The sequence below is a fragment of the Daktulosphaira vitifoliae genome, unplaced genomic scaffold, assembly GCF_025091365.1.
Source record: "Daktulosphaira vitifoliae isolate Bord-2020 unplaced genomic scaffold, ASM2509136v1 Scaffold_5, whole genome shotgun sequence".
Classification (NCBI taxonomy): Eukaryota; Metazoa; Arthropoda; class Insecta; order Hemiptera; family Phylloxeridae; genus Daktulosphaira; species Daktulosphaira vitifoliae.
In genome coordinates, this window is record NW_026099576.1 from 12,699,759 (window position 1) to 12,714,504 (window position 14,746).

At 25.2% G+C, this 14,746-nt stretch overlaps 4 protein-coding genes across 4 annotated transcripts in view; all 4 read left to right on the forward strand.

Moving 5' to 3' along the window:
- LOC126908184 (uncharacterized protein DDB_G0271670-like) overlaps positions 1-434 on the forward strand; it is an 8,262-nt gene extending 7,828 nt beyond the window's left edge. Inside the window, exon 2 of the mRNA XM_050690096.1 lies at positions 16-434. Coding sequence (XP_050546053.1) covers positions 16-434 — 419 coding nt within the window. The remainder of the gene's footprint in view (positions 1-15) is intronic.
- Positions 435-1,016: 582 nt separating this feature from the next.
- Positions 1,017-1,866, forward strand: LOC126908149 (uncharacterized). The gene is made up of 2 exons (XM_050690058.1): positions 1,017-1,158; positions 1,316-1,866. The coding sequence occupies exons 1-2, from the start codon at positions 1,114-1,116 to the stop codon at positions 1,742-1,744; spliced, it is 474 nt and encodes a 157-aa protein (XP_050546015.1). The 5' UTR covers positions 1,017-1,113; the 3' UTR covers positions 1,745-1,866.
- A 2,931-nt stretch (positions 1,867-4,797) lies between these two features.
- Positions 4,798-7,854, forward strand: LOC126908116 (uncharacterized). The gene is made up of 2 exons (XM_050689998.1): positions 4,798-4,937; positions 5,029-7,854. Exons 1-2 carry the CDS (start codon positions 4,893-4,895, stop codon positions 7,768-7,770), a joined length of 2,787 nt encoding a protein of 928 aa, XP_050545955.1. The 5' UTR covers positions 4,798-4,892; the 3' UTR covers positions 7,771-7,854.
- A 4,126-nt stretch (positions 7,855-11,980) lies between these two features.
- On the forward strand, positions 11,981-14,579 carry LOC126908119 (uncharacterized). Its single transcript, XM_050690002.1, has 2 exons — positions 11,981-12,122; positions 12,242-14,579. Exons 1-2 carry the CDS (start codon positions 12,081-12,083, stop codon positions 14,474-14,476), a joined length of 2,277 nt encoding a protein of 758 aa, XP_050545959.1. The 5' UTR covers positions 11,981-12,080; the 3' UTR covers positions 14,477-14,579.
- Positions 14,580-14,746: the final 167 nt, after the last annotated feature.

Genomic DNA, 14,746 nt, shown 5'->3' on the forward strand with positions numbered 1-14,746 from the left:
TCAACGATCTGAAAGAATGCGAAACAAATGGCTCAACTTCATCCAGCTCAAGTTCGAGCTCAACCAGTAAATCTACCGCAAACAGTTCTAGTTCATTATCAAATGTAACACCTGTTACTACGTCTAGCGGTGAAGATATATTTGATGTTTTTACGGCCTACCCGGAAGACACACTATCAACATTTTTCGAAAAGAAGGGATTGACTGAATTAGAAAAATTGTACACTAGTTACAATTCATCAAAAACGTCTGAAACCGAAACGGCATTTAAAGATTATTTGTATGAATACTACACAAACAACGATAGTCTGGACACCGATATTAACGATCTGAAAGAATGCGAAACAAATGGCTCAACTTCATCCAGCTCAAGTTCGAGCTCAACCAGTAAATCTACCGTAAGCAGTTCTGTTGCATCCACATATTTTAATTGATTCATTTTGCAGTTGATTTTTTATTAATTAAAAGAATAAGTGTTGAGATGCAATTTCATTTCTTTTATTTATTACATAATAAATTTTCCTTGAGAATCGTTATGAATTTGTCTCTTTATTTAATTTTTATATTGAACTGATTGTGTTTTCATTGATTTTTTGACCTTTAGATTATCATTTGCGCTCTAAGGTTTTTGATCCACTGCATACTGTGGTTGTTGGAAAGTCGGTTAATTAATTATTTTTTTATTAAGTTGTATTCTATCGAATAATTAATATTTTATTACATTAATTTTAAATTTTAGATTTGGTGCATAAGATGGTGTAAATTGCATATGATGACATTTTTGTAGTTTTATTGTATAATTGGGTCCATAAATAATAATAGAGTTAATCAAAATTGTAGTGTAACGAATTTTAAAAAAAAAAAAATCGTTTGTTCGATTTTTAGCGACTGCAAGTCAATACATAACTTAAATATTTATCTGTAGAGAATATCAATTGTTTGATTGAAACATACTGACATTTGATTAGTATATATTCTTATGTAAATAAATTGTATTATGTTAACTTTTTATTGTTGAATACTATATAAAGAGTCCCTCTCTTAGTTATCATTATTACTATTTTTATTTAGTCGTTTGTTGATTTTAATATATCAGAATCGAACTAAAATAATATGATTTTAAAAGTTTTCTTTGTCACTGCCGCTGTTTTTTCTATAGTAAGTTTCGTTTTTATTGGATTTAAGAATTTTTGTAATATGAATTAAGTCGTTTTATTAATGTAATATACAAATATTTTTAATTTTAACTATATTATATTTTAAAAATATGAAGTTTTTCACACGGTGATATATTTTATATTTTTCATATTAACAGATTATTACAATCGGACAATCATGTTGTTTGGTAGGTGATATCGTTGACGGTACCGTAAATAACGCCGTATCAAATGTTGGATCAGTTACAAAAAGTTTGGGTGTTTCTTCTGTATTAACCTCAAGCGGTAAAGACATTTTTGAAGTTTTTGATGGATTTTCCGTTGAAGTAGTTATTGATTTTTTCAAAAAAAAAGGTCAAACTGATTTTGTGACTTTATACGAAAGTTATAAATCATCAGACTGTGATGATACTAGAAAAGCATTGAGACAATCTTTGTGTGAATATTATAATAATCATTCACAATCCATTGATTCTGATGTTGAAGAATTTACTTCATTTGCTACTGATAGATCATATTCCTCTACTTTTACGAAATCTACTTCAGAAACTTATTCAGCCAATGAAGTATCATCCTCAATTTGCTAATTATTCTTTATTTGTCAAAAATTACAAATCTGTCATCAATGAACTAAATTTTGTTTATTTTAATTTTCATTGTTTTAACATGACTGAATTATTAAATAAATTTAAATGATTCGATAACTAAATCGCTGTTCTTATAAATAATACCTCTTATGTAGCCATTAGACTTAAAAACCTTTCGTGTTTAGTAATTTATTTAATGAATAATTACATTTTTCTTTATGATTAAGTGTAATATATATTTAACCCTACCCAACCAAACCCTACCACTGAGTATGTTCTTAATATAACTTTATCCTTACATATCAAACATCTACTAATGATTTTTACTTACAACTTTAATAAAAAATTACAATTCACATGTTTAGCAAATAAGTTGAGAATTTAAAAAGAAAAAGGTGGCTTGTGATTGTTACTTGTGGAGTAATATAACAATCGCAGTTTTATCATAAAATGAAAAATTAATTTTAGAAATTTTATAAAAGATTATAGTTTTTTGAATAATTTCAAATATAGTAATAATTTAAACAAATAGGATAAACTTTGATGAAATTTATATATTAGTAAATTATTTTTATAATTAGTAATACTAATTTTTTGTTCTAAAATTTTAATATTATTTTTACTTATTATAAAAAGTTTCAAAACCCAAACTAACTTTTCTGAAACTAACTCGGAAAAGTTTAATATATATAGAAACATATGGAAATAAAAATAAATAATTTATAGAGAAGTTTAAATATATAAATGAATTATATAAATGTTTATTGAAAATGAGTAAAATTTTAGTATACTATTTTCGAACAAAAATTAATATTGTTTTCTTTTTTTTTAATTTTTGGTATGTATTTATATTAAATAATAAAATATTATTTTATGTTGAAGATATAATAGTATTTCTGTATTTGCAACATTGTTATGGCTGAATTATAAATGATAAATTTTGTTAACTAACTGAAATGGTTAGTTATCAAAATCAAGCATATATGATTTAAAATATTCTAAATATAAGATACCAAAAATGTGATTGTGATTATAAAGCTATAGAGAATAATATTCTCTAAAATAAGCATAATATTGACAAATATTAAATTCTACATTTAACATTATGGATTTTGGAAAATTCAAATGAAAAAAGTAAATTTTTGTGAACACAATTGCTCATGGTATATTTAATAAAAAAAAAAAATTCGTCTTAATAGTCATGAATAATTGGATAATTAGATTTATTTTAATATCAGGTATTGATCAGAAGTATCGAATATAGTATTTAAGAGATATAAGGGTTTTAATAATAAAAAAACATCGACATGGTCGTTTCAAAAATGTTTTTTTAAATTATGTTTTATTCACAAGTAGAAAACCTAGAAAATTTGATGATTCAAAATTATCCTGTAAAATTTAAATTATATATATTTTTTTATGATATATATATACCATTCAACTGCGACACAGTTTTTTGTTTATGGTTGTTTTATAACCGCCTTGACTAGTAGAAGTGTTATAGGATCTCGATCTTTCATAGTTTATCAACCACTATGCGTAGTTAAATGTCAAATTTATTTAAACTTCAATTACACCTATATTTTATACTAACAAAATTAGTTAAGGCAAATAAATTTCAGTCATTTTTCATTATAAAATTGACTATGTAATAGTAGAAATAATGTAAATTAAGTGAAATATTTACTTTCTAATTATTTTTTTCAATTATTATTCTCTGCATTGCTTTACATTGTCATTTATTAAACTTATCTATAATGACAATTAAGATTACATATGAACTCTTTTGTTTTCGAATTTTCAAATTACTATTAAAAAGTAAAACATAAAATTTGAAAAAATTAAATAATTTAACTATTTAATATTTTAGATTTAATATTTGTAGACTTTATATTTAAAAAATATTATTTTCTGTTATTATATTAGAATATAAATTTAATTATTTTTACCAATAATTTTTAAATAGTTTGCAATAAAATAAAACCCCTGTTACTGTAAAGTAAAGTCTAAGGTTGTAATTTATTTTAATACTAATTTATCAATGCGTTCAAAAAGTGTGCTGTAACTTATGATATAAATAAGACTTCAAGTTATTATTATTAAACATCATTTTAGTAGTATTAACTAAACAGTCAATTACATCAATTTATAATATAAGACAAATGTTTGAATAAATATTTATCAGCCTAATTCTATAAAAATTAAATATGAAATTGCCAATAAAGCTGAAGTTATCATAAAGATAAATTGATTTTATACGCTCATAAGAGATAAGATCATAATATCCATGATTTTAAATATGTTTAACTTGAAATAAAAATTTCTACATTATATTTCATTATGAAACTTTTAACTATAATTAAACTTTAGTTAGGAAAAAATTCTTCATTTATACGATTTTCATTATTAATACTGATCTTTAGTTACGAAATTTTAACCATTATCTAATAACTGAAAACTCTAAGTAGATGAAAGCTTTGATCTATCAAGACTATGTGCTATATAGTTAGTAAGAAACATGGATAACATTTATAGGTAAAAGAGTAACAATATATAATAAATATTTCAGATTAGGGAATGACAAACATAGGACTTTGTGATGAAATGTTGTAAAATTCTAATTATATGAATTTTAGAATTATTTGTTAAAAATTCAAGACTGAAACTTTTTTTACAATATTAATGATATTTGTTGGGAGATTATACATGATTAATCATAAATTTAAAAAATTACCTTATTTGGTATAATTTGAATGGTTTTAATTTATTTAAATATTTTTTATTCTATTTCTACATAAACTAAGGTTACCAATATGTAACAGGGGTAAATATGATAACACCAGTGTACAAAATAAAATTAATAAAATAGAGTGAGATTTCACTAATTTTTTTATACAGTGTTCACAAATCAAGTTCATGACTTGATTGACAAGTCAATTGACTTTAAAAAAAAAGAAACAATCACAATGAATATTCAATCAAAAAAATTAACAAATAAATATGTGTAAATATAGCATTGCTGACATTACTATTTTTCAAATAAGCATCAAGCATATATAAAAAGCATAAACAGCAACTAAAATATTATTTAAACTAAAGCATATTGGTTAGGATTGAACACTGTGTTACGCTAAGAAAATTAATCAGCATGATGGCGAAGATCCTTTTTGTAGCATTGTTCACATTGATAATAGTGAGTAAAACACGAATACTAAGATTATAAAAATAAAAACTAATAACCAATTATTTTAAAATATTTACTATGAAAATCTGTACTTATATAGGCAGTCACAAATAATCGAGCATGTCCAACAAAAATATGCTCAAGTTCAAGTAGCGTTAACAAGAGCGTCAGTGTAGTAAAGACATCAAGCGGTGAAGATATATTCGATATCTTCAGCAAATATGACAAAGATCAATTATGCGCTTTCTACAAAAAGAAAAATTTATCTAGTATTGAGAATTTGTATTTGGATTATATCAAGAATACTTCAGACTCAACCAAATTGACAGCATACAAAGATGCTTTATATAAACATTATTCAAAGAATTGTTGTATTGACACTGATATTACTGAACTAAAAGAAATCGTTAGTTCCGTAACATCTTCGAGTTCGAGTTCAAGTTCAAGAAGCGTTACCAAGAGCGTCAGTGTAGTAAAGACATCAAGCGGTAAAGATATATTCGATATCTTCAGCAAATATAACAAAGATCAATTATGCGCTTTCTACAAAAAGAAAAATTTATCTAGTATTGAGAATTTGTATTTGGATTATATCAAGAATACTTCAGATTCAACCAAATTGACAGCGTACAAAGATGCTTTGTATAAACATTATTCAAAGGAAAGCTCTATTGACACTGTTATTACTGAACTAAAAGAAATCGTTAGTTCCGTAACATCTTCGAGTTCGAGTTCAAGTTCAAGTAGCGTTACCAAGAGCGTCAGTGTAGTAAAGACATCAAGCGGTAAAGATATATTCGATATCTTCAGCAAATATAACAAAGATCAATTATGCGCTTTCTACAAAAAGAAAAATTTATCTAGTATTGAGAATTTGTATTTGGATTATATCAAGAATACTTCAGATTCAACCAAATTGACAGCGTACAAAGATGCTTTATATAAACATTATTCAAAGGAAAGCTCTATTGACACTGTTATTACTGAACTAAAAGAAATCGTTAGTTCCGTAACATCTTCGAGTTCGAGTTCAAGTTCAAGTAGCGTTACCAAGAGCGTCAGTGTAGTAAAGACATCAAGCGGTAAAGATATATTCGATATCTTCAGCAAATATAACAAAGATCAATTATGCGCTTTCTACAAAAAGAAAAATTTATCTAGTATTGAGAATTTGTATTTGGATTATATCAAGAATACTTCAGATTCAACCAAATTGACAGCGTACAAAGATGCTTTATATAAACATTATTCAAAGGAAAGCTCTATTGACACTGTTATTACTGAACTAAAAGAAATCGTTAGTTCCGTAACATCTTCGAGTTCGAGTTCAAGTTCAAGTAGCGTTACCAAGAGCGTCAGTGTAGTAAAGACATCAAGCGGTAAAGATATATTCGATATCTTCAGCAAATATAACAAAGATCAATTATGCGCTTTCTACAAAAAGAAAAATTTATCTAGTATTGAGAATTTGTATTTGGATTATATCAAGAATACTTCAGATTCAACCAAATTGACAGCGTACAAAGATGCTTTATATAAACATTATTCAAAGGAAAGCTCTATTGACACTGTTATTACTGAACTAAAAGAAATCGTTAGTTCCGTAACATCTTCGAGTTCGAGTTCAAGTTCAAGTAGCGTTACCAAGAGCGTCAGTGTAGTAAAGACATCAAGCGGTAAAGATATATTCGATATCTTCAGCAAATATAACAAAGATCAATTATGCGCTTTCTACAAAAAGAAAAATTTATCTAGTATTGAGAATTTGTATTTGGATTATATCAAGAATACTTCAGATTCAACCAAATTGACAGCGTACAAAGATGCTTTATATAAACATTATTCAAAGGAAAGCTCTATTGACACTGTTATTACTGAACTAAAAGAAATCGTTAGTTCCGTAACATCTTCGAGTTCGAGTTCAAGTTCAAGTAGCGTTACCAAGAGCGTCAGTGTAGTAAAGACATCAAGCGGTAAAGATATATTCGATATCTTCAGCAAATATAACAAAGATCAATTATGCGCTTTCTACAAAAAGAAAAATTTATCTAGTATTGAGAATTTGTATTTGGATTATATCAAGAATACTTCAGATTCAACCAAATTGACAGCGTACAAAGATGCTTTATATAAACATTATTCAAAGGAAAGCTCTATTGACACTGTTATTACTGAACTAAAAGAAATCGTTAGTTCCGTAACATCTACGAGTTCGAGTTCAAGTTCAAGTAACGTTACCAAGAGCGTCAGTGTAGTAAAGACATCAAGCGGTAAAGATATATTCGATATCTTCAGCAAATATAACAAAGATCAATTATGCGCTTTCTACAAAAAGAAAAATTTATCTAGTATTGAGAATTTGTATTTGGATTATATCAAGAATACTTCAGATTCAACCAAATTGACAGCGTACAAAGATGCTTTATATAAACATTATTCAAAGGAAAGCTCTATTGACACTGTTATTACTGAACTAAAAGAAATCGTTAGTTCCGTAACATCTTCGAGTTCGAGTTCAAGTTCAAGTAGCGTTACCAAGAGCGTCAGTGTAGTAAAGACATCAAGCGGTAAAGATATATTCGATATCTTCAGCAAATATAACAAAGATCAATTATGCGCTTTCTACAAAAAGAAAAATTTATCTAGTATAGAGAATTTGTATTTGGATTATATCAAGAATACTTCAGATTCAACCAAATTGACAGCGTACAAAGATGCTTTATATAAACATTATTCAAAGAATTGTTGTATTGACACTGATATTACTGAACTAAAAGAAATCGTTAGTACCGTAACACCTTTAAGCTCCAATTCAGTAATATCTTCGTGTGCCTGCAGATAATGTGTGTGTAGAAATAAAATTATATAAAATTGAGTCATTGACTTGTAATTACTTATTTAATAAACTTTTCTCTTTTAAAAATTATCCAGGTTTTTAATAATTATTTTGTCTTGAAATTATTGAGTATCTATAGTATAATATACAGAGTTTTATAACTGTTTTTTTTATATTATCTTCTAATTTATAAAGTAGGTTATTTATTTCTTGATGATTGATATATATATATATTATTTTGACAAATTTGCTTGTATAATTGAAGTAATTTTGACTTTTCTGTTTTTAATTTTATAGTATTGATTTATCTACTGTTGTCTATAATTTTGGTTAGAATTTTATTTAATTTAGTTTAATTTTTTTTTCTTTTATTTTCTCTGATGGTTTTTTTTTTTTTATTGTGGCATACGTTTTTATATGGCCTGTTCTAGTATATTATACTACCATATTACCTATTTTACTTGTATAGTAGATAATTATTTTTTATTAGTAATGACAAAAAAAAATGTTTGAATATTATTATTTTAAATTAAATCGTGACTTCAGCGATAAATTAATTCGCTTTTTATATGCAGTCTGAACTATGCTGTATATGTAAATATTTTTTTAAGTTATATAAAAAGCTTGAATTTTTTGATCAGGTTCATAAGTAATGTTTATTTACTTCACTGGTGTTATAGCTTCGTTGCGAAGATAAATTTTATTTTGCTTGTTGACTTAAATCGAAAATTACAATGCATTTTTAAGTGTAATGAAATAAAATAATTTTATTTAGATTAATGTTAGTTGTTGTCTTGTCACTTAAATACTTTTTTAAAAATTGAATATTTTTTCTTAATAGGCAATGTTTTACTTTGTCCATTATTGTATACAAAATGTATTTTTTCTGATTGTTTCTGAATGGAATTGTTTGTTCTATAACTTGTTATTTTAACTAATTTTATAAAAAAATTTATTAAGTAGTTATACATTTTTATGGCAAACCCTTATATAAAATTGAAGTGTTGAAAGAAAACTTTTCAGAAGATAGTTGCTGATAATTATGAATTTAAGGTTTTACAAGAAATTTCGTTAGTTTCAAAAATAAGCTTTTATTATGTAATTGTTCGTTTTAATTTCAAATCTGCAATGAGATTTTTTCTTTCACCTCTAATATTTTATATTATTAATTATTAGTTATAAACTAGTATTAACATATAAAGGAAGCTAAAAGTTATTATTATGACTTTTAGCCCAACTTGCAAGTTTGAAATTGACTACTTAAATACAAAATTTTATTAGAATTAAAAAAATGTTTTTGTTAAGATTAATATGCAGCTAGGAATTTTTATAATTACTGTTTACAATAAATTTATCAGGAAATCTCAATATTTTTTGTATTTTTATCGTAATAGATAACTTAATTAGTAATAGATCGTAATAAAAACCATAGTAATAATTAACTTTGGATATTGCAAAAGGAACTGAAATATTCAAAACATAATTAATTTTAATGATTTAATTTAATTAAAAAAAATAATGAAAATGTTGTTAAAAATATCTACTTGATTGAGTGTATTTAAAATTTGATTATAATTGTGAAAATTTTCCATTCTTAAATTCAGGTGAACTGAAATATCATTTTTTTTAGAAACTATTTATATAGCAACACGCTACCAAAATTGTTGAAATTTTTATGACTGGTTGTAATTCACACAAATAGAGTTAAAAAGTTAATAATCTTCAAAGTAAATTTTTTTAATTATGTAGTTGTAACCTATTATCATGTCAAACATTATTCGGCAGTAAATACTTTTAAAATATTAGAAATGAATGATTTTAATTGACTTTATGAGATCATGATCTAAGTAATTTTTTAATTGATGAATTAGAATTTATTTTCAATTCTGGAAGGTTAAAATCTTTATTTAGATACGAATTGTAATCATTTGACGTATCGTTGAAAAAAGTAGGTCAAGTGAGAGCTGAGAAAATTAATGACAGCCCCAAATAAAAGCTACATAGTAAAATAGTTTTAATATAAATAAGACATTTTTTCTAACTAGGGGAGATTAAGTTAAGTAGTTTTTAATATTTATTGAAGTTATTGATAATAAGTGGAAAATCAAATGAGATAAACATTTTTTTCTAACGCAATAATAATTTAAAAAAAGTGCAATAAAATTCCCTCTCTCGGGTAATTTTGAACCTTATACTTCAAGCATTTATGACCTAAGTTTTGCCGACACGGTAACTGAACATCGCATTTGTAGGAAGATAAATATGGTAATTTAAGCTAACTTATAATTTCAAAGTTATTTTTCTTAACTTTAAATAAGCAAAAAAGAATTAAATAAGTTTAACTTTATATTCTATGCCAATTAATTTTACATAATATTCATGAAAATCAGTGTACTTCTCTTGTAAGGTATTTTAAAATACAATATAAAACCAAGAATTTTAACACAAAAATTGCATATTTTTGAATAGGGTAGCCTTTTTTACCAAGAAGAAAATCTATATTTCGAAAAAAAAAATTTCATAGAAAAGTATATTAGATGAGCATTAATTTAAGATATATATATATAAGTGTCAGTATTTTCGGAACATTTTCATAAAATAAGTTGTAAAATTTTAACTTGTTTACAAATGTTGCTATGCTGAGTCTCTCCCTGTGGGCAGATAAATAGTCAGATTTTCAAAAAATTTATATCAAATAAAAGTCAAATACCTAAGTTTTTTTAAATAAAAAAAATATGTCTATTCGTTCATTTTTTCGTTCGTTTCATTTTATGGCAGTTTTAAGAAAAAAAAGTTTAAAAAAGTCGAAGTGTACAGATTTTAAAAATTGCAATTTTTTAGGGGATTTTTCCCTTTTACATGGAAGGAAGGAAAAATTTTTTCAATTTTTAAGGACAATGTCTTTAACTAGATACGATGAGTCACAATGACTTATCGTTATACTAAATCGGTCCAATGTGACATAAAAAGAAACACATCATAGTAAAATTAAAACCTTTTCATCTTCGTATCGAAGCTAAAAAAAAATTATTAATTTAAAATATGAGTGGATCTTTTGTTTTAGAAAATTTTGATTAAATATTAAGTCAAGATAAATAATAAACATTAAGTAATAAAACTATATTTGCATGTTTCAAAATTTTTTTTATAAATATTGTCAGAAAAAATCAGGTAATTGTATCAAAATAGAGGTGCACTTAATATTAGTTAATTTATTAATGTTTAAATATTATCTAGTATTTATTTATTTTTTTGCAGTCTAGATAGTGATTGACTAATTGCTATAATAGATACTTTTGTGTTATATTTTTGTTCGTAATATTTTGTAGTCTTAAATAAATTTTATATTTCATTTCGCAGAATTTTGTACGACTTGTATTTTATTTACCTCCTTTGAAATAATTAGACGACTCATTTAATAAAATTTGTCATTAGTCAAATTAAAATAAACTTTTGTATAATATATTATAATATATATATATATAATACATTTTTCAATGTAATATATTAATAATGTATTATATTGTTAAATAAAAACAAGTTTTATATTATTCATCAACTAAAAATATTGAATTTTCACGTTATCCTTCATCTGTTTTGATTAATTTAAATTTATTATGAAATAAATATTTTAACCAATATATTGACTAAGCCTTTTGATTTGCATGATCATAACCCATGGTAGATGAAAAGATTGATTATTCTCACGTTCTTTGTCTAGGATAAACAAAAAAGTTTTAATAAATCTTTATGGTCATCGCAATGTTGATTTTCAGTCAACCTAAATGTAGCAAATGAAACAATTCAGTTAATTTGTGGTTCACTTAAGTAATTTTTATGTGATCTCAAAATAAAAATATTTATAATTTTTGTACAATGAATAACAATTATGTACTATTTTACAAACCTAATAAATAAATGTAGCTAAGTAATCAGTTAATATGAATTGTCGTAATGATCGTCGTATAGTATAGCATATATCAACAAAAATTATTATTTTCATTACATATGTAAATAATGTATCACGTTTGATGTCTAAAGTGATATTTAACATTACACCATTGCCAAAATTTGATTGATATTCTATCATTCAGTGACATATTAAANATACCATTGCCGAAATTTGATTGATATACTATCATTCAGTGACATATTAAAAAAAAAATTAACAAATATATGTAAATAAAAAATTCAATGACGTTATTATTTTTTCAAATAATTTTATATACATAAATATAAAATTGTCTCATTAACTGTCATTTGGACTATGCAAGATATATGTGGTTAATAGTAAAACAGCAACAATAGATTCAACAATGGCTTCTAAAATTTTCATTGTGTCTGTATTTCTTATTACAGTAAGTTATTTTTCACAGCACTTAATTATAATAAATTTAAAATTAATTAGGTTAATATAACCAGTAATCTTTTAACTATTTATGATTTCATTAATAATATTAAAATATTCCATTATTAGACAATAGTATGTGGAAGAAGTTGTCCAACAGAATATTCTATAGAAACCGATAGCACAAACACTGAATGTACTGTAAGTTCTTCAAGTACAATTAGGTCAAGCTCAAGTTCAAGTTCGAGTAGCGTTAGTATTGTAAAGACATCAAGCGGTAAAGATATATTCGATGTCTTCAGCAAATATAACAAAGATCAATTATGCGCTTTCTACAAAGAGAAGAATTTATCTAGTATTGAGAATTTGTATTTGGATTATATCAAGAATACTTCAGATTCAACCAAATTGACAGCGTACAAAGATGCTTTGTATAAACATTATTCAAAGGAAAGCTCTATTGACACTGTTATTACTGAACTAAAAGAAATCGTTAGTTCCGTAACATCTTCGAGCTCTAGTTCAAGTTCTAGTAGCGTTACCAAGAGCGTAAGTATCGTAAAGACATCTAAAGGAGAAGACATTTTTGATTTGTTTAATGATTGCAGTAACAAAGATCTTTTAAACTTCTTTAAGGAAAGAGATATGAAACACATTACAAATTTATTTGTCCAATATAAAAAAAAAGAAACAAAAGAGACTAAAGTTGCCTTTAGAAACGGATTGTACGAATACTACCAAAATAATAAAAATCTTGAAACTGACATTACTAAAATAAGGAGTATCTGTTCTTCAAACAGTTTCACCTCCGTCAAATCTACAAGTAGTTGTATCAGTGTCGTAAAGACATCTAAAGGAGAAGACATTTTTGATTTGTTTAATGATTGCAGTAACAAAGATCTTTTAAACTTCTTTAAGGAAAGAGATATGAAACACATTACAAATTTATTTGTCCAATATAAAAAAAATGAAACAAAAGAGACTAAAGTTGCCTTTAGAAACGGATTGTACGAATACTACCAAAATAATAAAAATCTTGAAACTGATATTACTAAAATAAGGAGTATCTGTTCTTCAAACAGTTTCACCTCCGTCAAATCTACAAGTAGTTGTATCAGTGTCGTAAAGACATCTAAAGGAGAAGACATTTTTGATTTGTTTAATGATTGCAGTAACAAAGATCTTTTAAACTTCTTTAAGGAAAGAGATATGAAACACATTACAAATTTATTTGTCCAATATAAAAAAAATGAAACAAAAGAGACTAAAGTTGCCTTTAGAAACGGATTGTACGAATACTACCAAAATAATAAAAATCTTGAAACTGATATTACTAAAATAAGGAGTTTCTGTTCTTCAAATTGTTCATCCTGCAAGTCAAAAAGTCATACTCAAGTGTGTAAAAAATGTGTCTCTAAAGATTCTAAAAATAGTTCGAGTGATGAATCAAAATCAAATAAACGAAGTGTTGTTAGAAATTCAAACGGCAAGGATATTTTTAACTTGTTTAATAACTATAATCAAAAGCAGTTATGTGCATTTTTCAAGAAAAAAGGTATGTCTGAACTTGAAAAAATATATGTAGAATATAAAAATTGTAATTCAGGTAAAACAAAGAAAGCTTTTAAATGTGCATTGTACAATTACTACTCTAAACATTTATGTGTTGATACGGACTTAGCTGAATTGAAAGAATTCGTAAAAACTGCGTGTTCATCAAATTCTAACACAAAATCTAGTTCTATTTCAAAAAGCATATCTGTAGTTAAAACATCAAGTGGTGAAGATATTTTCGACTTGTTAAAGAAATATAATAAAGATCAACTATGTGCATTCTTTAAAAAGAAGCGGCTATCAAATATTGAAAAACATTACTTAGACTACATTAAATGTACCTCAAACTCCGCTAAATTATCTGCTTACAAAAAGGCTGTGTATGATCACTATTCTAATAATAAATGCATTGACACAGACGTTAATGATTTAAAAGAATTTGTTAAAACCTTCTCCTCATCCAGTTCTAGTTCAACTTCTGTTTCAAAAAGTGTAAGCTCATCTGGTGTAATGACTTCAAGTGGTAAAGACATTTTTGATGTGTTTGATGATTGTTCTGAAGATAAAGTTGTTGGATTTTTCAATAAAAAAGGTTTAGCGGATATTGCATCTGCATACAAACGCTATAAATCATCAGTGTGTGAAAAAAATAGAAATGCATTTAGAGATGCTTTATATAAATATTATTCATGCCATAGTTGTGTAGAGCTTGATGTAAAAGAATTTAATTCTTATTCTTCAGCGACTTCATCATCAACATCTTCATATTATTCTGCAAATGAAGTATCATCATGTTCTTGTTCTTGTTAATTCAATTTAAAAATATTTTTTAATTATTCAATGTACTCAAAAAAATTGTGATGTATCATGTTTGATATTTTTTTTATTTAAATAAATCAAGTTTTTAATCTCATTACTGTCTATTATTTAGTTTTCAATTATTTTTAAAGTTTGCTTAAATTACGAGTTATTAAAATAATGACCAAAATTCAACTTTTGAATTTCTCTAAACAAATACATAGTCAAATAACGTTTATCTTAAAAATAATTTGAACAGTTGTTAAAACACATTAATATTAG